This window comes from Diachasmimorpha longicaudata, chromosome 5 (genome assembly GCF_034640455.1).
Source record: "Diachasmimorpha longicaudata isolate KC_UGA_2023 chromosome 5, iyDiaLong2, whole genome shotgun sequence".
NCBI lineage: Eukaryota > Metazoa > Arthropoda > Insecta > Hymenoptera > Braconidae > Diachasmimorpha > Diachasmimorpha longicaudata.
The window spans coordinates 5,233,562-5,260,361 of NC_087229.1; the positions used below are offsets into that span (position 1 = coordinate 5,233,562).

At 38.2% G+C, this 26,800-nt stretch overlaps 2 protein-coding genes across 9 annotated transcripts in view; one reads left to right on the top strand and one right to left on the bottom strand.

The window, feature by feature from the left end:
* Positions 1–1,315: 1,315 nt before the first annotated feature.
* LOC135163150 (disheveled-associated activator of morphogenesis 1) lies at positions 1,316–24,068 on the top strand. 4 transcript variants are annotated; one of them, XM_064122382.1, is made up of 8 exons: positions 1,316–1,568; positions 15,519–15,626; positions 18,338–18,646; positions 19,067–19,291; positions 19,372–21,053; positions 21,285–21,721; positions 21,837–22,135; positions 22,300–24,068. In XM_064122382.1, exons 2-8 carry the CDS (start codon positions 15,585–15,587, stop codon positions 22,564–22,566), a joined length of 3,261 nt encoding a protein of 1,086 aa, XP_063978452.1. In that variant the 5' UTR covers positions 1,316–1,568; positions 15,519–15,584; the 3' UTR covers positions 22,567–24,068. The 4 variants fall into 4 exon arrangements, with proteins under 4 accessions (XP_063978452.1, XP_063978453.1, XP_063978449.1 ...); XM_064122383.1 differs by lacking the exon at positions 1,316–1,568 and adding an exon at positions 7,748–7,995; XM_064122379.1 differs by lacking the exon at positions 1,316–1,568 and adding an exon at positions 9,076–9,581.
* Positions 24,062–26,800, bottom strand: part of LOC135163164 (visual system homeobox 1-like) — a 43,434-nt gene continuing 40,695 nt past the window's right edge. For all 5 annotated transcript variants that reach the window (XM_064122409.1, XM_064122412.1, XM_064122408.1 and 2 more), the window contains one exon: positions 24,062–26,461. In XM_064122409.1, coding sequence (XP_063978479.1) covers positions 26,271–26,461 — 191 coding nt within the window. In that variant the 3' untranslated portion in view covers positions 24,062–26,270. The remainder of the gene's footprint in view (positions 26,462–26,800) is intronic.

Sequence of the window (26,800 nt, forward strand, 5' to 3'; positions counted from 1 at the left end):
ATGACGACAAAAAATTCTCTGAGAATTAATCAGTCGACTTACAATTTGATCATTGATCGAATGCATGAGTCGATCTTGTGCCACGCTGGAGTAACCACCGTTCGATCTGGGTAAGTTATCGCGGGGCTCTTCATGGCCAAATGTTTATCATCACTCATTGGTTCCTGATTGCATAGTATTTTTTGGACCAAACGATTTAAAGGGATTTCATAGATTTATTTTCTCACTCCACGATTTCATCATTTTAAATGGTTTCAAATTCTTGATTTCACTTATTTGCACAATTGCCTCAGGGCTACTGGGTAGAGTCAGATCGGGTGATGAAACAAGACCTTTTGAATTCAGAGCACGTTGCCACGGGGGCTTCATTCCACGGGGGGCTATCGTAGGAGTCTAACGAGGGCGATAGAAAACTTGAGCGTCAAAGGATCCTGAGGGTTAAACAGATTCATTATATGAATAATTCAATTCCATTTTTTCCTCGATGTTATAGTAGTGTATTGGGGTACAAATGCGGCAAAGAACTCCCGACGAGGGTGAGGCTGGAAAAACGAGCGGCTCGCAGGTGTTTTAATCACACGAGTGAGTAAATCCTGCCTAATTAACATAATATTTAATCCTCAACTTTTATAAATTTTTTATACATTTTAATTCCAAGTTTATTAGTCTATTCTCCGTCTCTCAGCAACACAAAACACCCTCGGGTATGAGACTCGAGGAAATATTGCGGCTCTCTTTGTTCATAATCGGCAACAAGCTGTGATTGTCACTTGGCGTTGATTGACATTTGTAGTCCGCATGTGTGGGGTACTGAAATGGTAGGTGACAAGCTGTAACGACGCGGTACAATTCCCTCACATTGGACACAAAGTTAGAAATTTCAAATATTTGAAATTTTCAATCACTCTGCGTCTATTTGCCTGTCTTAGCCCAAATTTTTTAAAAAAATTTGTGTATCCGACCCGCATTGACTTTGACAGCTCGGGCTTTAGTCTCCGCAGAGGCGCGCTGGACCCGCTGGTCCGAGCGGTCACATCCGGAAATGAAATATGACTGAGTAGAGCGCGTTAATCCCTTCCAATTGAAGTCCATCGTGCATGAAATCTACCAGTACATTTGGATCAATCGCACTGCGCTGCCATAAAGAAGTGATGAGAAATGAGAAGACCGAGACGAGAGGAAACAAAAAATTGAACCAGACAGTAGATAGTGTATGCGTCACCTTAACGACGCATGCGACCGTCGAGCCAACGGACCGGCGCAGAAGGCATCGTTTCAGGAAGAGAGACAAAACCGGGTTTCTCTTCAGTATGTGCCTAGGGTATTTGTGTGTAGTAACTTCCCTCGAATTGAATCCCCACATCCCCGTCGTTTCAATGAATAATCAAAACGTCAAATCAGGATTTTTCACTTAGAAACAAAATCCACTTCCTGATGGCTGTGATATTCTGCTGATGCTGTGATTTCTTAGAGAGAACTGGAAACATGTGAACTTATCATCTATTGATCTGCGAGACCGGCACAGCGCTGTGGAAGATTTTCGGATTCCCTCGCCGGCCGGACCAAGAGTAAGTTTATCCCCTCAAAACTGCCTATTATTTTTCATCACTGTATCTGATTGCCAATGGAACTCGCGCCCCGTGACACGATTTTCGTTATCACCCACTTGCTGCCAATTTTTAAGTAGTAAGCTACTATATTGATCGGACTGTTGATTCTGCGTAGACATTGGGGGTTGTCCTCGTCAGCGTTAGTGATTAACGCCTGCATTCCTATTGTTCTTCGGGACGATAAAAAAATAGTTTTGTCGGAGTACAACCCCCAGCGCCGGCGAATTCGCGGTCAGAAAAATATCAACTGGATCAAAAGAAGTTTCCAATAATCGTAGCACAGAGTTTCCGTCTTTCTCTGAATGATCTCCATCCATTGAATCCTTTTTTAATCGATCACTACTGGAATTCTCGCAAATGTCTTACTGAACTTTTTTATGTGGGGGAAAATGAGCCCAATACCTGTCCCATCCGCCTGGACTGACTAGAGTCCATAATTGAAATGTTAATTAGATACGTGTTATTTACTGGACATTCAGAGAGAGGAGGGAATATATTGTGTTACCGACTATTCGTTGTTGATGGGTTTCAAGGGCGTTGAGTTTCGACGGGATAATCCCCTGGAGTTGGTCCGTTTGGACTGTTATCGGCTACATATCGAAATGATGATAATAATTGGCGTGTGAAACTGATAATTAACAAATTGCAAATGTGTGAGTGTTGTGAATGTGTGAGGGCACTTATTGTTCCAACTATTGGAATTCGTGTGCTTTGTTCCACGTGGATTCCAATAGTTTGTGAATTCTTGAGGACTCCACTACTTTGTGTTCATTGAAAGTGAGGAGGGAAGCTTTTGTGCTTTTCCGTACATACTTCAACGTTTTAATGCCGACTTTTTCCGTCACCACGATCGATTGCCTCGCACAGCAAACCCGACCTTTTGTATAGATTTTTTAACATACAGCCGGAGGAATGGTTTGTTTTTTACTGAATGGTTTGCTTCATATTCATTAAAATTATTTGACGCTTGTACATTTTTTTTTTTCGCTGAGAAGGGGAAAAAGTTCTCGCGAAAAATTATACGCTATAATTTTATGTTAATTGTGTGTACTTAAAGGGGAACTTATGAATTGTCAACGCCAACAATTATACGCTGATGACTACCATAACGGGGTCGGTGAGGAAGAATTATATGTAAATATTTAGGACAGTGAGCTGAACTTCTCGCAATTCTCATTTTGACGCGCCTTCCAGTCTGTTGCTCCAGACCTTGCGATTACTCTCTTTCACGCGCGCGGAAAACTATTTTCGATCTCAAGTCAAAATGTATATATGGGTGTACACATGTATCCTTGTGTTCTCGAGTTATATGCATCCGGTGCGTACACTAATAACATGACAAATCAATTATACGTTGTGGTGAGTTCAATAAAGATTACCCGAAAAATTTGCAACTCTGGAGCAAAGTGAAAAAAAAAATTGCCCGACGAATTTTATTTTTAAAGTTGAAGTAAATTTACACTCGACCCAATGCCACAATTATGTAGTTAATGATCAAGCGAATCAAATGATTGTATCGATTAGTCGACAAACAATGACTTCTTAAAGTGAATGAAATAAAAGGTAATGACAACGGAGGGGTAAACTATCCAAATACAGGAATTACCGATCGGCAGTGACCTTGGAACCTTAAAAAATCCCATAAAATTTGTCTCGGGGACTGCAGTACTCCTACAGGATCCCTCTAAACGCAGATACTATACCACTGCAGGAAATATATAATACTCTTTTGAAAAACTCGGGTGTTCAAATCTGGCTCGTGCTAGTATTCTATACAGTTGGTTAAACCCAGTGAAACTGGAGGGGGTTTCGACAGATGTTTGGTCCACAGTGCAGGGGCTCCAGTACCCTATGGGGTGTCGCGTCAGAAACTACCCTCGGTATATCCTTTGAAGGATAGCCGAGGCCATGCAGTGACGCTGGGGCGCCTCCAATCGATCCACTTATTTTTTGAGTTTCCTTCCGCATGTGTGGTACAACGTGCCCCAATAACGAGTGCATTTAATTCACACTATTTTACACCGGTGACGGCCGTCAAAAAAAATATACAGTTCTACAATACCGTAGATATACGTCGACGTAGATGACAGTGATGCGAAAGTGTAATTGAATTCGGCATGTCATGAGCTTTCAAATGATTTCCTCGATCGGTTACGGACTCAACTGCCATTTATCCAAATGGGAGAGAGGAAATAAATAATGTTTTGCAATCATAGCATCATCACACTTCCGGCTCTGTGGTTTCAGGCAAAAGTCATTTGTTGATTTCCTGATGTGCGCTTAAGGTAGTCCAAGTGATCCGGAATGTTATGCAGTGAATTACCCAATGACGAATATCGTAATGGTTTTTTTTACAATCAGTAGTGGATTTACTGTGTTGAGGAAATGTTGAGGAACTGATTGATACGCATGTGAACACTTATGAGGACTCAAGTGTGTGCGACAAGAAACGTGAAGTATGTGAGCTGCCATTCACTCAATTGTCGCTTCTTCATTTCTCGCTTTAGTTGATGAAGTGCAAACGAAAAAAAAACAATATTTGCTGGAATGGAGTGACGGTGAGTTTTGAGGTTTTCCAAATACTTATTGGGTACGATATTTTTAGGGGAGAACTACCAGTTGGGGAGGGATTATTTTCAATGCTGTTTAAGAGGTAAATTCAATGGGTGATATTGCGGTCGGTGCCAAACTGTAAAATATACTCGTGAATATGTTTAATGGGCTCACTCATGAGCCTAGAAATGGGGTGAGTATTTGCTCATTCTTTCTACTCGATCCCGTGCCTCGGAGTATTAGTGAAGGGTGAGTGGAGCGGGGGTGAGTCACTTCCACACAGTCATGAGATGGAAGGAGTCACGTGTGCCGTCAGATGACGGACATTTGGATAGAAAAATTCACATTCTCACTTCGGGTCATCTGATTAGTGCGATTGCGCTCCAATTGATCTGCCTCATCATGTTCTAACGACTCTACCTTCCGTTCACCACAGACATTTGAATTATCTAATAAACTAAAATGTTGAATGTGAGATTTCCAGTCAATTTTACACACCCCACTTGGGTGGTAATCCGTAACCGCGAATTTTACAACTCAAATAAAACAATTCCGAAATATTTTCACTCCAATTTTGTTATTACATCTTACGACTTTTGGATCAATATCAAGATTTATCGATCGTATGCAGTAATTCTCACATTGTGATCCAGATAATATCGGGACCACTATCTCACTCCCCCTCCAACTACCGTTCGAGAGACAAACGTGCCAAGAGTCGTGATCAATAGCGACGAAAAAACGTGCTCGGAATGTTGTGTTTCTGCAACATTTGTCCGACTGCGATACATACGTGTTTAATAGTTGGATTTGGGGTGATGGCTTGTCCGGCACAACACAAGGAACTCTCCTTCGGTCTACCCCAAAGAGGCCTGACACGCTTTGCATGACAATTTGACAGAGTACATCGTGGAAACACACTTATGACAACTATCACTTGTGATACGTGTTCAGGAGGACAAGTGTAAAATTCAACGGTAATCATTGCAGGTGAATATTTTATTCGCCCCTGAGTAAGATATCCGGTGTTTGTCGTTTAAAATTCTCTCCTAATACTGACAAGAAAAAAAAAAGCACATCAAATAAATAAAATGGAATGAAACGTGGGGTCAGTGGGTCACCATTATCAGAGTACCACTGGATAATTCCAACAATTTTGATTACAATCATATTTTGATGTGGAGTTAGAGATTGATATGCGATAAGGCAATGGCCGAACGTGAGAGTACTGTGGAAAGGTCACGATGGGAGATCTACTTATCATCAGATAACCACCACAAAATGCCGGTATACAAATGAAATCTTTCAACACATGTGCGAGAAAATGAATGAGCCTACGCACCTTCGGATACTTCAACTCACATGTATTTCACTATAATCATAATCTCATGTGGTAAATAGTGTTGTCTACAAATCTTCCTGTATGTTTTCAATGATAGAATTGAACGGCGAGGGGGAGAGGGGGGAGAGAGAGAGGGGAATATACCGTATAACGGCTCTTTTACTCGGAGTAGGTCGATACGTGCAGCAGTTGACACCGATTAGAACATCGAGGAAAAATATACTTTCAGTCTTTTTTTTTCTTTCCTTTTAGGTTTATCCCTCATTTTTATTTCCGTCTTTTCCGCTTTTTCCAATGCATATTTTTGGATTTTGGGTGGTCCATGGTGGGATTATTCACATCGGCGGGCACAAGCCTCGAAAGTTTAAAGAGAATCATCGGGGGAATTTTCGACATTTATCCATTAAACAGAATGAAATATAACCAACTCCCACAATTTCATGTATCTTGATCGGTTGAAATATGTGACGCTGGCTTCACGTATTTAGTTTATGTGCTGAGTATATAAAGAGATGGTTTTTTTCGTCTCAAAGAAAATAGTGTTGGAGGAATACCGAGTTGAATCGAGGGAAAAGCTTCAATGGTTTTTGATTTATGTCAAGATCCAATTTTTTGGGGACAAACGTGGAAATTCGATCATTCGCATGAATGTTCAAATGATAATTAGTATTTGGTGATGATGATCGTTGGGAAAATTTTGGGCTGAGGGACTTGGTGAAATTTCTCGGATTTTTCTCGTGACTTTGTGAATATTCGTATCGATCATTTGAGGGAAAATGTTTGACGGAGAATCTTGTGATAAGATTGTTATTGGGGCCGCGTCATCGGGATTGAAAGATTATCATATTGGGATCAAACTTGTAGAGCCACTTGTAGCACGTGATCAGGTGATTGCTATTCCACTTTCCTCTCAACATAATTGACTGTGACTTGGATTAATCGGTTGAAGTTCCACTGATGGATGTGAATTGAATGAGATGTCATTTCCATGGATAGGGACTGAATCTTTCCATATAATTTTGGGATCAATGGTCTTCTTTCGTGGGAGACATTTCACAATGGCATATGCGCGGTTATTGCACGGGACTAAGTCGACTTTGATTTGATCACTTAATCAATTGAATTTTGATCGATTGCTCATTATTATTGTATTTTAGTTTTTTAATTTTCAATAATTGAAGGGAAATGCACAGAGTTTTTTCTGTAATCGATTCCGGCGAATGTTCGCGGATTCGCGGCGTCTTATTTCCTGAAATGAAAATCGAAAATGGTTTTCATGTGGGTGGTATTGCTATCTAGGAGCCGTTAGATGATTTCAAAACATTAGAAATCCCCTTACAACGCTTCCTCGTGTCGAGTGTGACAGCTTAGCAAGTTATCACCAACACGCGCATTCTTCCGATGGAAACGCACCGCAGTTAGATGTATATTATATACTTCCAGTGGATATCACCGATATATCGGATTGGAGATGCCGTCTCGAGGTCGGGTCAGGAGGACGTAGAGCACCGGTAGATATTCTTACTGAATGAAGGAAGTAATGATAGAAACTGCGGCGAATGGTTTTCGAAATTTCTGTTATGGTAATGGAATAGATAAACAGCATTATGTATGGTGGAACAAATTTGTCAAGTATGACATTAAGAAATCAATCATTGCAGCCCATTCAGAATGATTCATTCGAATATACCAAAATTGCGGAGCGAGAAGAGATTTCTCCAGAATATTCCTCTCACTGGATGTTCCACTGCTTTTAAGAGCCGATGGTGGGAATTGGATCGACGTCCGGCCCTTGAGCTTGCGCTCAAAAAGGGAAATTGGGATTTTTTTTTAATTTCTACGTTCTAATACTGCGAGGAATATTAGAGCTGCAATTTTCGATGAATCAGCCCTAATAAATACATAACATTTTCCGAATTGATAGAACAAATCAGGTTCATGACTGATCAAAGCACGAATTTCTCTGAGCGATAATGTCTCCTTTTTTGGAGACTTTAAAAAAAAATTTCTCTTCAGACAAATGATGTCACGAAGGAACTCCTGGTTATGATTTAGAGGAACGTAATCCACCGATTACATATTTAGTGGTGCTAATATATCTACGGCGCATGAGTCAAGGCGCGAAGTTTGAAATTAAGAAAAATTGTATCGGCGTGACTTAATTGTAAAATCATTGAAACATGCTCCACTTCTCGGTGGTAATAAAAAATTATCAGCTTTCATTAGCATATAGGCCTATCCCGACTGCAGGACGCCAGAGCACTTGGAAATCGAGGTTGCCAACACACCGAGTTCCTATCAATGTAACAAGCTGTTGAACACTCATGTGCGCTCGCACACGTTTCTCTGTCACCGGGTGGGTTCGTTTCCGTTTTGCATATCTTCCGAGATGTTTTACGACCCGCTTGGAAACCGACAACAGTGAGATTTAATGGTCCTCTCGAGTAGGTACACGAGATCAACTCGAAGGCATCCAGTGTACATCATGAGGTGAGTGAACATCGTCTCGAAAGAAAGAAAGTTACCAGAGTACACATGAAGTTTTAATACCGGCGTAATGTTCTGCACAGTGAGGAATGACAAACAAGGAATTGCGTATTTTTACTTTTTTTTTATTTTTTATCATTTCAATTTCCAGGGAACGCGGCTCGCAAATAGAAAATGTCTACCATGCGCTGGTTATAGTGAGGGACTACATCCGCGGCAGTTATTATGGATTATTCTATTATGAAAAGTATGGAAATTAAAACGTAATGAGTACGGCTGTGTGAAACGCATGGAAAATGAAAGAAACAATATTATGCCATTACTTTCACTGCTTTCATGACTTTGCTGGATATGGAACCATGAAGTTCCTCGGAGTTTTTAATTGCCGTAGGATAGTTTGGAAATTTAATGAAATTTCGAGCTCCAGAAGGATTAAAAAAAATTTTTTTTAGACTGGGTTATCACTGTCGTGTTGCTTGAGCTCCAGATTATCTTTTGCCAAGAGTATTCACTTGCCACTAGTAAGCCCATGTAAATATTCCCATAAGACATGCTAACCCCAAGTAAATTCTCTCAGAGTTGGCAAATATATTTGACAAACAGAAATTTTTTGCAGTGCATGTCTAATTTGTCATTTTTCCGGCAATTTGTTTTAAATTTTCAGCTTACTTGAGGAGTCGATCCTGGCATCAATAAATAAATAAATAAAATCGTGCAAAATAATCAGTGATCTTAGTAGTATAATACATTTACCATCATTTGCTAACTTTCATCGAATAATCAACCCCAAAATTAACCTTTATTTTTTCATCGCGTTGTGGATTTTCAATTACGAAATTCCCCGAAATTTCGGTGGAACTTTCACTTGACAAAAAAATCCCCGAAGTGTACCAAAAATTTAAGCCATAAATTTTTAACAGTTAATTTGGTTATTTTCATGTGATCGTTAATCGCATCTTTTGTTAGCTAAAAAAGGTTGTACAGTTGTGTGTACTATCATACTATGGATTGCCAAGTAGCTCCCCCTTCTTCTTGAACCTGCCCCCGTGTACGAGAGAAGGTAGACCGCACACCGGGTTGCACCTGTGCGCGGCCCGGAGTCTTTCAACCGGCGTGTTGTATTTTCACCTGGCAGTCGGTCTCCGAATCGCGAGCAAAGAAGAGCCTCAATCACGGGAGTATCGCTCGCCCTCCTCCTCCTCCACGTGTGCCTAGTTACTCATTTTCATCACAAAATATTCCCATTAAAATATATATATCATTAACTTTCCACCCGCCAAATCATCGTGCGAATGTTCCCACACTGTGTTGTCCATAGATATCAGTGAAAAGATGTTTGTGATTTTTTATGACAATAAAAAAAAAAGTTGGAGGATTTCGGTGTCGCGGTAGTGAAAAAATTCGGGCGAAATAAATGAGCCGAAGGTGTCGCACATATCGCGATACGGAAATCATCACACGTGTCACATCACTCTAGAGGTTGATCGACACCGATTAAGTTCGATATCACATAGGAAAAATATTACTCAGGTCTCCGAGAAATTATAAGGATGGATACCATACTGGAGAAAATGGAAAAGCTCAATTTGGTAAATGGTTTATAATTTTGTAAAATCGCTTCTCGTCAGATGGTTAAATTGGCCATAACTCTATCTCATAACGGAGTCATTCATCTTCTCAACGATTTCATATAGGAGTTACCCGTTAGATTTTCTTCAATTTTGTCCATTTTTCAGTAAAGTACATCTATTCTCCGATGATAAGTTGAACATGTCTGTTCTATCTCGTTTGCTTTCCTGAAACTGTAAACTGTGAACTGGAAGTGATTGCGACTGCATTTTTTTCGATTTTTGTTTGGGCAAAAATTGAAGTGGATGGGGAATAGAGGGTGATTTGAGGGAAACCGTTCTCGGAAAAATGATAATTGAATTGAAACCATTTTACTTCATCTGAAATGAGTCAAAAGTTTTTTATACCATTTTTTCTACGATTCGGGGCTCGAAAAGCCCCCAATCTTTTAATTACCTTCTGATTTTTTGATATTTTTGAATCGGATAATTGTAATCCGAATCAAGTAATTGGGTCATTTCAGTAGATCGTACAAGTGGCTTCATTAACACTTGAACTTGAATTTTATTTCTGTTTTTACTGACATGAAATCAATAGTCTATTTAAAACAGCGAAATGGTTTCGTGAGCCAAATGAGCCTTTGATTAGTTACCGATGAAATTATCGTTTCGACGTAGCGACTGCTTCATTCGCTTTTAATCGAGGATTGATGTCGATTTGATGAATTATTAATTCCACATAATACAAAGACTTCATTGAAATAAATACATGAGCTTGTGACTTTCCATCAGTGTTCAAATGGAGGAGAAGTTGGAACAAAGTGTGGAATAAAGATGAAATAAATAAATATTATTTAGCAGTGAAGTGGTAAAACGAAGTGAGTGCATTTGTAGAAGTAGTGGTAAAAAATATTTTGTAATAATTACTAGTTCCCTTAATTTACAAGATAATCAACAGAAACTTGTTCTAAGCCAAATGCATTTATCTCCTTTTACCACTTCGTTAAGTTTCAAGCTCGATATAAGGGTTAATCGAGAACCGAGTCAACTTAGTTTGGAAAATAATGAGCTACTCCCTGTGTACTCTGTTACCTTTTAAAAATAATTGAAAATACCAGTGTTTGTGATGGCGAAACTTCTTAACAATGGACAAAGAAAAATCAACATAATTATGGATGGGCAATCCTATATAGGAGACAGTGCGAAAATCCGGCCTTTGAATTATGAACACATTTCACTTATGGGTGCTCTTTATCGATTATTGAAAAGGCAAAAGGAACATCCCCTGTAATTGTCATTAACAAAATCGAAATCGTCAATTTTTTTTTGTGACAATTCTTCTTCATTAACGTGGAAATTGGGAGAGAATTCTGCCCTGTAATTCTTTATCTGAAATTAATCGCGATGATTTTACGCGGAAAGAATATATCGTATATCGATATTTGACGGGGATCCCCCATTGTATTACCGTAGATATAGGACGTGGGCAGTAGGCTATCTGTAATGACCCGGTCAAGAGCGGTTAGGGGAGGAAAATCCTCGGAAAGAATTATCCCCTCACCACAAGTTTCGAAACACTGGGAGGGAAAATGTGCGTGACTGTGTCATTTGGGTTGGCCAGTGAATATTTTATTTGCGTCTACTAACCCAAAAAAATAATCCGTTCCAATTCTACCATTGAATTTAATTTCAATTTTTCAGGGATAAACTTTTTGTTGGCCAAAGTACATCACCTCGCACCTTGACTCAATTAACGTTGACATAATTGCTGTAAATTAATTGACAGCAATTCATTAGTTTAATCACCCAACAGTTTTTAATTCAATAACAGTTTTCATTTGGAATTAACAAAATTTCAGTACGGAATTTTTGGAATGTTTATTTAAATTTTATTTCTCATGAAATTTGCCACAAAATTTGTGACTGCCTCGGGCCCGAGGGCCTTCAACCTGCATTTTCAAAAGAATTTCTACATAATAAAGTCAAATATTTTCTCAGCCTCCGCACAATACCAGGGGAATTCTAAGCTCTGCAGTTTAGTTTAGAAACTAGAAAATATTTCTCCGTGAAATGATAATCGGAGATGATGGTAAAATTACCGTCCGCATTTTCACCCGAATTAATTTTTATCTCAAGAAACTTTGAAGCAATAGAAAGTAAGTCAATGTTGAGCGAATTCAGTGGCAACGAATCGCAATAAAATCGAGACAACCGATAGCTCTACCGTCGTTTCAAGTGCAAAATGTAATATCTTCGTTTTAATGTTTTCAATCGTAAATTTTGATAAGCTCTTCGGCCGGTGTTGAAAGTTGCCTCACGGTTAGTATTTTGATATGTTTCTGAGTGCATTTCTCTTCGCGTTTTTATCGGCCTATATGGGAGCGTCCGGTCTGATTATGAACACAAGCCAATTCATCAATGAGGTGGGGAAATTTGCTTATCGCTTGAGACCGGGCCCGGCCCGTAGCGAGTGGCTTAATAGAGAGTCCACTGTAAACTGTATATGTATATAAAACTTATCGCCAATGTCTTTAAATTAAGATTTAAGATTATATATAGGAGTTGGAGGTAAAATTGGCTCCATTTGGTCCCGTTGGAAATAGACGATTGGATAGAAATGAAAAATGAAAGTCGAAAATTTTTACCATCATCATCATCATCATCATCATCATTGCCAGTGTAGGATGGCCCATATAACGAAAGAAGGGAAACAAATGAGAAAGAAAAATAAGTGATTTATTTGGTCCTCCGAACACTCTCACCGAAGATATTTAACGCGTGAAACTGGTGGCCACTGACTTCACCTCTCCCATATCAGTATGTGTATATGTATATTCTTCTTCCCATTCTGGTCCTGGAAAATTACCATACAAACTATGCGATCACGATACATTTTTATGTTACCTCAAGGATGTTTTTTGTCTCTCATGATTGGTCAGGAATGTGTCTTTCACAATTATGATTGTCACATTTTTACATATAAAATTACATTCCATTCAACTTTCTCTTTCATCAATTTCGTATTCTATTCTCGTTAATTACATTGTCAGCTTGTGCAGCTGTGAATTGATCGGTGAATTAATCAATCGAAGGTCTTGCGGTAGCGCTATCCATGGAATTATTGTTTCTGATCCTGTTCGATCTAGATGTTATGAGGAAGTCATAAATCAGGTGACACTTTGAAATTTTAACTGAGATAATTTTGCACTCAAAGTGGGGCCAGGACTTCATTTTACTATTCATTATTTCATGTTATTAAAAAATTACTCGATGAAGATTAATGATGCAGTGGGAAAATCCATTTTGGGAAAGAACTTTTTATGACCGTCTGGACTCTGAGTTTGAGAGCGGTTTAATCTGAAACATGTGTTGAATTTTGAAGAAGGGTTTGGCCCTCTGGAGTCATAAAATTTTCTTCAGGTTCTTCTGTACGGGTTTCCCACATTTTACAGTTCAGGCTTTGAATCACCAAAATGAAGATGTATTTCAGGAGAATTATTCGGTGTTACGAATACATTACAATATCAATGATTACCTGCCTTGATTCTTCTCAGTTGAATGATTGGTTTATTTCAATATAAACACCCAAATTACTTGACATAAGTGGCTCGTCTATTCCAAATAAATTTTCCGTCAGAATGACGCGGATAATTTATTTGGTCTGAGTAAATGATTATTTATGTGTCAACTCTAAAGAAATTAAGTCTTCATGAAATAACGGAAATATTTATTGGCATTGGGCTTTTATTGATCTGAAGTGACTAAAAAGGCGACCTATAATCAAGTTTACGGTTGGATAATGTCTTCGAGACAAGTTATTCGAATAAATCGATTCATTTCATTCAAATGGAGTCCATTTAATTCAAATCAGGGCGTTTTCATGGGTTACGATTGTCAGCCAATGCATGTAAATGTGTTTATGGGCATTCGTTGATAAATTTTACACCATTTTATTATCAGGTTAACACGAGACTTGGAAATTGGAGCGGAATTGGTTAGAAAGCTTGGAAGATATACGGTGTGGAAAACAAGAATCATTGACAAACTATTTCAAAAAATGATTCACTCCATTCAATTATATTGTTATCTAATGATCGATCTTGATAGTATCTGAATATGTGCTTAACGATAATGGTATTTTTTTCGTGTGGAGAAGGCCTTGTCGCCAGTATTCTCAATCCTGAGAGGTATAAAAATTGATAGCGATCTGAAAATCAAATCGACCAAGTGGACTTAATTCTATACAATTATGTAAAGGAGAGTTTCTAGTTTTTGAAAAGAATCTTTCAATTTTATAACCCGGGGGGCAAAAGTAGCGAAAAATCATTCGGGTTGAATGGACACGAAGAGAAAAGTTGAATTGAGTCTTAAATTTATTTAATTCGACTGAGGAAATTAAAAAACTATGAGATGATGAAAACGAAAGTTGATAGAACTTAACTTTCGTTTTTCTAATCTTCCAGCCTTCAAATTCCCGCATCATTTTTCACATATTCAGAACACTTGAAATTTATGAAATTGGGAGATCATTTTTCATTCGATATTAAGATTATATCTATACGAGGTATTCACCGGTAAATGAGTAAATGACTGACGTCCCATCGATTTTTCGAAATTCAATATCATATTGTAAAAAAATCACTTGATATATGTTTTGGATCGTAAATGGAAAATGGTGACGTGTCATAAATCAAAAAACGTCCAGCTAAATAATTGGGAGATAATTTTTTGATTTCCCCAATGGTAGAAAAATAATTGAACTCAATTTCCAGAGGATATCGCCCTTCCTCTGCGACGCATTGAATATATCACAAGGACTTGATAACTGACTACTCATATGAACCATTTGCAATGATCATTTATTCGTCAGACTGGTTATGCATGCAATAGCACAGGCAATCAGCTTATGGTAATGAAGTGCATGTGCAACCAATGTCACGATCACGGGGACAAGTAGCCCTATGCAACAGGTGTCTCATGAGCGAATCAAATTTTCTTATTATTTCGTGATGTGCGATCATAACGCTGAGTCACATGCTGACACCGTTGATTTGCTTCTTTTCTATGGTTTGTCGGAAACATCATGAGAGATAATTCTCAACGAAGTGTGAAGTGTCATATAATCAAGGTGAAAGTCAATTGTCTCAAGTGGAAATTTCGTCACGCGAATATTGCATTAGTTCTATCCAGAGACCCAGGCAAAGCAGGCTTTTCCCGCTCTGAGAAAATTACACGAGACAAATTGCATTTAGTCTCTTAATGATCAGTCATGATAATGATATACCACGAAGCCTTATTATTATTTTTTTTCACTGTTTTGACAGATCGTCAAGCTGTCAGAGAATCTATTACCATGTTTGCGCAGTCGAAATTTAGGAAATTGTGAGGACTCCGAGAAGTTTTCTTGGAAATAAATATTCACTTCTTATCTTTGTCTTTTAATAGAATAGAAAATTTAAAAATATTTTTCTTGGAAGTTCTCCGAAAATCGGTGGAAAACCCAAATTAACTGGATCAAGATTTTTTTTTCTATTTGCACAACCTGAGTACAGCAGTTAGATAAGAAAATCAAATACGATAACACATTCATCAGATAAGTTTGTTGAATATTTTTGCATACGAGATTAAAATCTTTAAAAAAATCAGAAGATAACGACAACATTTGGGATCTCGTTGTAGCCTCACACTCCTGGTATTCCCTCTGTCGAGTCAGTGACAATTAATTACGTGAGCAGAGATCAATGAGAAAAAGTGAAACTGCTAAATAATTTTATAAAACAGTGTCTGAGGCGACGACAATTATCATCTGAGTTACGTAAAGATCGCAATATCGTTACGTCAACGATGAAATCATTAACTCGATTGAAAATGGTACCTTCCGCTTTCCAGTAGCGATTAGACGAGATGAAACTAACGGAGTTGTCATCCTCGTGATATTAATTTTCTTTTATTTTCCAGAGACTCCCGAGCTGTCCTCGAAAAACTCCTCAACCTGTGAAGGACTTTGTCGTGCACTGTCAGACAATGCCGTCGAGAGTGAAGAAATCGTTTTGCGGTTGTCTCCAGGTAAATTAGAAAATATTGACGACATAAAATGGCCCGAGTATTTTAGAAAACAAAAGTCATTTTAACTGCATATCGCGTGTTTGATGAGTACAATCATTGCCCTGAGCTGCAGTCGCACGAACATCAGGTGCTATTTTCACTCTCAATTTTATTATTATTCGGGGTAAACAATGGAAAGAATATTCATTTCTTATTCTGAATGGAATGAGATTATTTTCATCGGTACATTAAGAGTAAGAAGATGCTTTTGAGTGATGACTATCGCTGGATTATGTGTTTATGCACGTCAGGGAAGAGCAGCATCATTTGTCTTATCGATGGGGAATCTTTTATCGATGATTCCTCGGGACAGTAGACATGATTGCAAAGTTGGATTTATAGTGTGGGAGAATTACAGTGAACAGTGAACAGTTTAATTATGGAAAATTGATTCAATGCATCACGATTTAATGAAAAAAACCAGGAATTAGTCAGTTGATTAATTTTTATTTATTAAAATTCTTTTATTCATAGGACTGAAGAGCATGATAATTTTCCATTAGTCATTTAATTTTTCTCCCCTCCCTTTCATTCGCTATCGAATACCACCAATTAATTTCTCGTGTATCTAGATGGATGCAGACGTAGGATTGATGTGGGAAGTAGGAAAATTATTGCAAACCTTTGCACCCAGAGATGAAATGACCGAGTAAACAACATATGTTCAACAGGTTACTCGACATTCCAACAATACAAACTCGTAACGATCTCCGAGTACCGGAATTCATACACTTCATGCGTATTAGTGAAAGAAAATATCGTACCTGAAGATTTGCCCTTCGCAGAAGTGTCTGCCCTCATAGAATTTATTGCCATGTCTATCCTTCATTCTTATTTTTGAATTGTCATGCGATGACTTGGTGGATTCTGAGGAAGATTGTGATCAGACTACCACTTCTATGAAGCCAGAGTTGAATGGTTGAATGGTTTTTGATGAATTACCCAACAGGACACGTATTTGATAGTTCAAATAATGAAATCTCATTCGTGAACAGCCGGAATAGCTATTAATATGGCAATTCTTCCAAAATAATTAGCAGAATAATTTAGCTAGGAAGATTGGCTACAGGTGCTTCCAGGAAATAGATTTTGATTATTCGCCATTTTTTGCGAATATCTCGGAATTAAAAATCTGAAGGAGATGGAACTTTTTAGTATTTGGTGCTGATTAATTTTTAGTTGATGTCGAAGAGGATTTTTTTTCCGCGTAACTATCAAAATGCGAAATAGGGAATAAGTAAAATGTTGCTAGGAAATTTCGAATGATTCAGCTGAAATGATAGGGAAGGGTCTTTGACATGTTATAGACCTATCCGAGCAGCCGATACGATTAACAAGGGGATACTTGTTTCTGTAAGAACAACATCTTCACCTGCATCCAGTTAACCTTGGTCCCTTGGGAGTTAGAGACATTCTCATTATCTTAGTCCTTTTAGTCTCTCCTCCACGTCACTGGTGCGACTCTATTTATATTATCAATTCTGTTGGGGTCATTCCAAATATATAAGATCCCCACGTTGGAATATTTTCCAGTTTTTATGATCTCTCCGGTACGGGAGAAGCCAGGAGGAGATTAGTCCCAAAAGTCCCTCTCCAAACCCTCCAATAAATTTCTATTTTTATCATCATTGGTCTTAATATATGTGCCTTTAAAATCAACGAAAAAGTCTCCAGGCATCTCAGTTAGAGTTGGCAAACGATATATTCCAGATTCACCAGACAAATGCGGTTTCAGGATTTTTTTTTAAGAGAAATTTGGGAATTTCAAAACTTTGCCGCACTGAAATCTGACGCGCAACAAATTTGGAAGATTATTTAAACTTCCACATATTTTAAGCTAATCTTCCCTCAAAGATACAAGATTTTTCGTTTTACTTTTTAATGGCTCCTCTGACTATGATTAACAAAAGTCGAGAGCCGTAAACCGTGACTTAACTTTGAAAAGTTAAAAAAATTATAATGACAATTTCGTGCGATATATTTTAGACGCGATATTCGTTAGTCATTGAGCTCCAAATAATTGTTGCATTCATTTCGAATTGATATACACCCTCACTAAGTTGAAAAATTCATGAATAATTAATTGAATTTATTGAATTGGAAATTCAGGCGGTTTACTTTCTACAGACACTACTGCAAATTTTTTCCTGCAAGTTCTGAACTCCCTGGAATTTTCTTCTCGTTGAGATTTCACATAATTTCGTTATTGAGAACATTGAGTCTGCATTAATCAATAGCCAGTTAAATTTCACCGAATAGTTTTCACCGTTTGTCATTGAAAGAAGGATTTCCACGGACTAGTGATTGCATGCAATCGTTCGTTCAACAATATATGTACCAATCTTTTGAAAGGGCAATTTCCTAGTCACGTGTGAAAGTACCTGAGGAATGTCAGCGGCCCAGAGGAGAGCCGGTCGGTTGACCTTTGGTGATGCCGGCAATCGCAAGAGGCAAACTGCCATGATGTCGGATTATCTTCCTCACGGAGTATCTTCCGATGACAATTCCTTGATTACTTTGCAATTCACTGCACACAGCAGATCGGCTGTTGCTAATAATCCATCGAAATGATTGATTGTTCATTTCTTACTGTATTTTTTTATTTCACGAAGAGGTATAACCGGTTGTAAGCAATTAATTGAGCATTTTGTATTCTCTATTTTATTTGAAAGGATGACGAACCGCCGGAGATTACCTACTGCGTGGTGGAGCAAACGGGTACGCTGACGCTCCAGGCGATGACACCGACATTGCCGATGCCGGCTGATGAGGAATTGAACAAAATGTTTTTGGAACTCGTTGATGAACTCGATCTCACGCAGGCTAATCGTCAAGCTGTTTTGGCACTTCCAGCTAATAAGAAATGGCAGATTTACTGCTCACGAAAAGGAAATGATAGCTTGGACAATGGGGGATTACGGACCACCGATCTTAGCGGGGATCCTGAGGACTATATCAATAGAGTGCGGGTGATAGCTAGTGTAAGTTCTTTATATTCATTAGGGGGAGTGTCTCCTGCGGAAAAAAAATTTGCCTCTCATCAAAAATAATTAGTCCGACAATCCATTTTTGTTTCTTAATTTCATAAAGTGAGAGAGAGAGTTTTGAATTGTGTCTCTTTGAATGTTGAAAGCCCGTATTTCTTTATTTGTTATCTCTTGAGCAGTGCAGTACCGCTAGTTCGCATTCTTTTTACGTGCTGGGAGTGATGATAAACTTTCCCCGAGGAAATGATGCGGGCGATCCTCGTAAAAAATTGATGTCACATTTGGATCAGAAATGTATTGCCTGGGGGATATCCTAAACCTTAGGAATAAGGATAATCTTTACTCCCCTCTGATACACCTTAATGAACTGATAGAACACTTACAATTGGTCCTAATCTTGGTTATTATTTGTAGACACCTTTTTCGGAAGACACGGAAGAGTTAGCGAACCAAATGCGACAGGTGGAGGCGTTGAAGACTGCGCTTAGGACTCAACCACACAGCTTCGTCCTAAGATTCATCGAGCTCGACGGTTTGAATGCTCTTCTTCAGGTCCTGGGCACAATTGACGTGGAGGCCACACACAATAATCTGCACACGAGTGTCATAGGATGTTTGAAAGCGTTGATGAACAATTCGGTAATGGAAGCTTCCTGTGCTTCAATGATATTTTTTGAACTTTCTCAATTATTTTAGAATGCGATTGATTAAAATTTCAGAATGGCCGAGCCCATGTGCTAGCTCACCTGACAGCAATAAATACTATATCCCAGTCGCTGGCGACTGAAAACATCAAAGCAAAAATATCGGTGTTGGAGATCTTGGGGGCGGTTTGTCTGGTCCCCGGTGGTCACCGCAAAGTCCTGGAAGCGATGTTACATTTTCAGCAATATCATTCCGAGAGAGCGCGATTTCAAAGCATAATCAATGATTTAGATAAGAATTTCGGTATCTACAAGGATAATTTGTCCCTGAAAACTGCTATAATGTCGTTCATAAACGCAGTGCTGAATTATGGACCCGGTCAAGTGACATTAGAATTCAGGCTGCACCTGAGATATGAACTATTAATGCTCGGAATACAACCGATAATCGAAAAACTTCGTAAATACGAGAACGAAACCTTGGACAGACATTTGGATTTTTTCGAGATGGTGAGGAACGAAGACGAAAAGGAATTGGCTAGGAAATTTGAGAAAGAGCACGTTGACACGAAGAGTGCAACAGCTATGTTCGATTTGTTGAGGAGGAAGCTCAGTCATACAGCAGCTTACTCTCACTTTCTCAGTTTACTTGAACACTGTTTGTTGCTGCCCCTCGATTACGGCTCTCAGCCGCAGCACTGGTTGCTCTTCGATCGAATTGTTCAGCAGATAATCTTGCAATCGGAGAGCAATGAGCCCAGTGCAACGAAAAATCCGGACGTTGCTCCCATCGACATCAATGTCAAGGAAATAGTCCATTTATTGGCGAAGGAAGAAGAACTCGTGGCGGCCAGAAAAAGAGCCGATGAACTGGAACGAGAAAATACCGATATGTCAACGAAGTTGGCGAAGAAGGAGCAAGAATTGGATCTTAGAACACAGGAGAAAGAGGACATGGAGGCAAGTCTGGCTAGAATCAAAGAGCGATTGGAAAAAGAAACGTCAATGCATATTGAAACAAAACAACGAATTTCTGAGTTGCAAGATAATGTTGAGACACTCTCCCGGCAAATAAATAATGAAAAACTGGAGAGGAAGAGACTGGAGCAATTGGTGGCATCTGGTAGTTTACCAGATGACGCCAAGGCAACAATTAAAATTGTTGATGATGAAGTTGTTGAGAGAGTTGAGGCTAAACCAACACCACCACCACCACCACCTCCACCACTGGCACCTCCTCCACCGCCGTGTCTGATGCCAGCAGCACCACCACCGATGAAAGTCGAGATTATAAAGAATGTACCACAGCCGAGTAATCCTCTCAAGTCATTCAACTGGTCAAAAATTCCAGAACAAAAATTACAGGGAACTATTTGGTCTGAATTGGATGATTCAAAGCTTTATCATGTTATGGATTTGGAATCAATTGATAAAATATTCTGTGCTTATCAGAAGAATGGAGTGCCAACTGAAGGATCTATTGAGGATCTTCGTAATCTGGGAAAGAATAAAAGAAGTATGGCGGTTATTGATTCTAGGCGAGCACAAAATTGCACGATTTTACTGTCAAAATTGAAAATGTCGGACAATGAAATTACACGGACCATTTTGTCAATGGATCAGCAGAATATTCTTCACATTGATATGGTGGAGCAATTGTTGAAGTACATACCATCGTCGGAGGAAGCAGCATTGCTTGACATGAATCACAAGGACCTCCAAAGCAGAGCTGACTGTTTCCTCTATCAAATATCAAAGTATGTGATTAAAATATTTAATTACTCTATAGCCCTTCGGCCTCCTCTGACAATTGACAATTATTGCATTTACGAAGTGTAAAATTCCGTAATGTCGAGTTTTCAGGATTTTTTTTTTTGCAATTTTCAGTAATCTTTGAATTTACCGTAAGGGTAGAACTACTGTAATTGGGTACAAGTGTTATGCATGTTGGTTTTCATAAGTGACACTTTTATTTTTAACAATTTCAGAGTGCCGCATTATGAGCAGCGTCTCAGGTCGCTGCATTACAAGAAAAAATTTGCCGCAAGTATTGCGGAATTAACACCTAGGATGAGAGCGGTACTTGAAGCAAGTAGGCAGGTTGCGAGATCACGAAGACTGAGGAAGTTACTCGAACTGGTTCTTGCACTCGGAAATTACGTCAATCGGGGAAACGCCCGGGGCAATGCATGTGGCTTTCGTTTGGCCTCGTTGAATCGGCTCGTGGATACAAAATCATCGTGTTCCAAAGGTACAACTTTGTTACATTATCTTGTACAAATGTTGGAGGCAAGATTCCGCGAGGTTCTGGATATTGAAGAGGATATGCCGCACGTTAGAACTGCGGCTAGAGTCAGTATGGCAGATCTGCAAAAGGAGGTGGCTAATTTGAAGAATGGCTTGCAAGATGTTCAACGTGAAATTGGTAATGAAGAATTTCAAATGTGTACTTTCACTTGAGAAATTTCTCAGAGTCTGGGAATTTTTTTTATCCAGTTAGTCGCTAATTATTTTATTTTACTTCATCTGTTGAACATTAGAATTTCATCGGGGACAAGTGCAGGTACTCCAGGGTGATATGTTTTTACCGTCTATGAGGGATTTCCAGGCGCAGGCCACTTGCAGATTAGCAGAGGCTGAGGATCTGTTCCAGGATATGAAAACACGATTCGATAGGGCCGTCCGACTATTCGGGGAAGATTCTGCGGGCATTCAACCGGATGAATTTTTTGGAATTTTTGAGAATTTCCTGCAGGCACTCGTTGAGGCGAGATCAGATGTTGAGAATATGAGGAAAAAGGTGGAAGAGGAAGAGCGAAGAATTAAACAAGAGCAAGAGGTAAGACTGATCATTAAAATGAGGTCCAGTACCTGGGGATGTTTTTCAAATGTTCCATTTATTTAAGTTTCACGCAGTTCAAGAAAAAAACGTTTATTATTTGTTTTGATTATTGAAAATACTCATATCTCTACTTAACAGCGAATTATGGATATTAATTTCAGTTGAAGAAACGAACAATGGAAAGGAAGAATTCTCGGGAAGGCATCCTGAACAGTATTTCGTTGAACAAAAAGAATGAAGCCAATGCCAACGGTACAGGGGATAATAAGGGAGAATTCGATGATCTTATTTCGGCATTGCGAACGGGCGATGTATTCGGTGAAGATATCGCTAAATTCAAACGATCTAAACGTCGTCCAGTTACCCCGAGTGGTCAAGAACCCCGTCGGCACAGTATTCATCGTGAAGACTCTCGCGAACGCCACTAGATGACGACGATCCCTACATGTACGACAATCGGTACTTCATTCGCTGGTGACCTATGATCTTCACAAGACCGAAACGATGACCTACTAATTAAGTTTACGAAAATTGACTTTTATTTACCAGAAAGTATACGGGGAAGAATAGGGTAAAGCGGACCTATTATCTATTTGATTAAAGGATAACAACGACTGACGATGGTCGATTTTACAGGACTCTACTTTAGTAGAAAAATAAACTTTATGTCACTAGGTCAGAAACCACAATTTTTACGCACTATTTCTGATGTCATGTACGGGGTATCCTCACTAGTTTTTGAGACAGGAGAAACTGATAATGCAACGGATATTTGAAGTAATTGTTAATTAGTCCGTTAATTAAGGAATTCCTCCTAAAATGAATTTTCTCGTATCGGAGCAGGAGTTCACAATGAAGTCCACTTCAGGTGAAAAACTCAAATAATTCCTCAGAATAATGAAAGGACTCGTAAGTTCTCCAATTAATTTAGGGCTTGCAGGTAATTTCTAAAGATTTGTAGAACTTGCGATGATTTTTAAGACTGGAAAACATTTGTTCAAGTTCAATATTCATCAGGCAAACAGTTGTAATGTGATTGGTTGGAGGTAGAAGTTGTGAGGAAGGAAAACGAACATATCGAGATTCATTAGCATCAAAATAACGAGCTTCGAGGGAAGGATAGTTATCCTCTCCCTCAATAATGTATTTCGAAATTTCGTTCCATACCGAGGGAATGAAAAATACCAGGAGATTTGGAAATGATAAATTGTTTTATAAAAATAATAAGAAGAGGTACATCGTAAAAAAATACAGTTACACTGTAATAGATTAGATATATATGTATAGAGAGAAGAAAAATATGATCCAAGAGTATATAGTATATGTGAAAGGGTTGCATTCATTCATTGATAATGTATATAAAATCATGAGCATATTTATTCCTTCTTGCATTCTCCATGTCACTCATTAGTCATTTTAATATTGGATCGGGGGAGGTTTTGGTGAAAGTGAGGATTGAAGTTGTTTATGTGAATTTTAATAAAATTTTTTGTAATATTTTACATTGAATCAATATTGGACGACTTCAAATATTTTATATGAAGTCCCTCAAGTTGATCGTTTACCATAACAAAGGCCTACATGATGTGACAGCTCCAACGCTGTTTTGGAAAACACCAAGTCTGACTTTTTTTACTTTATCAAAAGTTTATGAATGAGACAAAAATGTCGCCCACGGGCTGATTCACTCGGCGGTTTAGCCAGTCGGAGGACAGAGTAGAAATCAAATTCATATTACTGTAGATTGATGTGTAGGTACCGACAGTTAACAAGCTTTTGTACTTTTGTAAATATTTAATAATGATTCAATTGATATTCCATTTGAGTACATGAAAATGTTAAGCTTAATATATTGTTCTCTATGATTAGAATCATATGTAACGAATGCAGTGGAGGGGCATCAATAAATAAAAATATAAATAATATTGAACCATTGGGTGTTAATGATTGTACAGCCACAAGGTGGATTTTTTTTTCAGAAATTTTATTTGTTAAGTACACTAGCCGACTACTACGCATGCGGCAGAGACATTTAATTCGCAAGAAAAGGTAATCGTTGAAAAATCGAGCACGAAAGTGTCTACGAATGCAGAGATCTATCGTTTCGTCATGAATTATCGCCTGATTGGTTATACAATCGTACAGTTCGTAGAAAATTTCCTGCCTGATTTTTTCAAACTTTTATTAATCATTCCCTTTCTCACGCAATGACATCTGTCTCTTCAATTAAGTAATATTTGCATTTTTAAACTGTTTCCATTGTTTGAATTCTCTGAGAACATGTCATCATTTCCATTTTTTTTGTTTTCACTTTTTTTTTCCAGTCATTCAGTTATTTAAATAATAGGGCGTTAAATTACGTGGTCTAGTCTAGTATCAATTCGCGTCAAAACGTTGAAATTCTCGCGATATCGAATTAATACACTGAATGATTCGATAAATTTTCACGTCTCCGGGAAATTTCTCCATTTCATCGTTCTCATTAATGTAACATACAAAATTTAAAAAAATGATTTGGTTCAACAGTTTTTTGTCTTTATCAATTTTTTACACCGGGCTTTTTGGAGAGGTCTTAAATTTCTACATCAATGAGGCTTTTCCATTCATCACGATTCGTCAACAGTATTATAGTTGCCTTAGCAACATATAAAAAAATAAAAACCGGAGAATTGCGAGTCTCTCTCTCTCTCTCTTTCTCTCTCTTCCTCGCTTGCCCTCCCTAATATTTTTGTAGCCAGTCTAACGTTGAGAATAATCAGGCCGTGGTCCAATCATTCATATTTCATTACGGCCAGTGATGATTTGAATTACTCATTCACTTTTCTTCGACAAAGCCACGAGAACCTGTCCGCTCTGACGCGTTTTTTTGAACCACATATATTTTTCATTTATTTATAAATTCATATATTTATATATTCATTTATTTATTTATATTTATTTATATTTATAATATATTTATATACAGTGGGCATGGATTATTCTGAGGCGGGTTTATTTATAGGAATTGAAACCAATGGTAAGCAAAACTAGTTTTGCCCTTCACTCGTTTATTTTTCTCGAGCGAGCTCTTGTTTTGACTAACAAACCCATAGATCATTAACCATTACCTCATTCCATCCATTTGGGGAATTACAATGATGCCTTAATGCGCTAAAAAAAACTTATATCAATATATTGCACTTTTGACAACAGTTACGTCTTGGTTAAGTACTTGGGGTACAGGACTTTCAGCCCTTGAGATTTGCACGTCATTCATTTACATTCTAGTTTTTGTTCATTCAGAAAATTTTCATTATTATTTGAGCCCATCCACGATAAATCACCACGACAAGAAATCGATGCTGGGAATTTTTTCACTCAGAGTACATTAAATGCCCTTCGAAATGAGACGCAGTGTAATACTCAAGAAAATTATTTCTTGTGAATTAAATTGACTAAAGCCAAATGGATAATTTTTAATTTTTCTCTTTTCACATTTTATTCTCTAATTTCCATTTTTTAAACAATGAAATGAAAATTCCCAGCACGAACTTGGTTAATCTATTGATTTGACTTGGATCTGTTCATCTCACTTTTGAAATTTTTCTGCCAATAGCCCCTGAAAACATTTAAAAATAACCAGATGAAATTATTCGATGTATTATTTTATGATCTTTCTTTCGTTAAATTCTGTAAATTCGTTGCAAGTTACGTTTTCGAGAAAGCGAAATTATTCAAACAATTGTGTTACACAAAGAGTTTCATTATCATTCGTTCGTCAATAGGCCAAATGATGAGGAATTATATAGTAGGCCTCATTTTGTAGACCCTTGATTCGTTGATAATAATAATAATAATAATAATAATAGTAATTCAAACAGTACGGATGAATTTTCCACGTAATGAATTGACGGTAATTCGTCGGTACGAGAGGGTCACTGGTATAACCGATAAAATTGTGAAATCATGCTAATTGGTGAAAATGTCATCCGGAAATATAAATTTACGGCTCTAGATGCAGAGTCGATTATCAACGGAAATTAAGTAGCACGGATCTCCATTGGTAATTGAAATAACCGGGTTGCAATACATCGATGGTTCAAGCACTTAGTGGGTGTAATCGGGAGATGATTATACGAATAGTGTTTGTGAATTAAACTGAGGCGTGAAGCGTATTGCCCGGCGGCCCGGTCGGATATGACGTGCTTCCGGGTGCGGAGGTACCAGCATTCGCTGTTGAGGATGATGTCGGTTGGAGGCTCAACTGCAGTTGATGTTGTTGGGCCTTCGCTCGCAGACATGCGATACTCTCGTTTCTCAACTGTTCTGTGTCTTGAACAACACCTGTCCGAACAAATGATTAATTATTTTATTAATGAGAGAGCACAATAATATGTGTTTTGACTTTTTCATGATCGTTTTAGTGCTCTTTTTTTAAATTTTTCAAACTGCTATTTAGGTATTGAGTGATTACGTTCAATTAATTCTGATTTCAATTAAAGTATCGATGTTTTTGGTATTCGGTAAGATAATTATCTCGTAATTTGCTATTTGAATCCACGTGATTTTGCTAATGCGCCCGATGCGGGGGGAGGAAATACAAAAGATAAAAATTAGAGTATGTCATTAAATCCACGATTTAAATATTTTTTAGCGCCGGAAAAGTGTCTGCTCAACAACTAT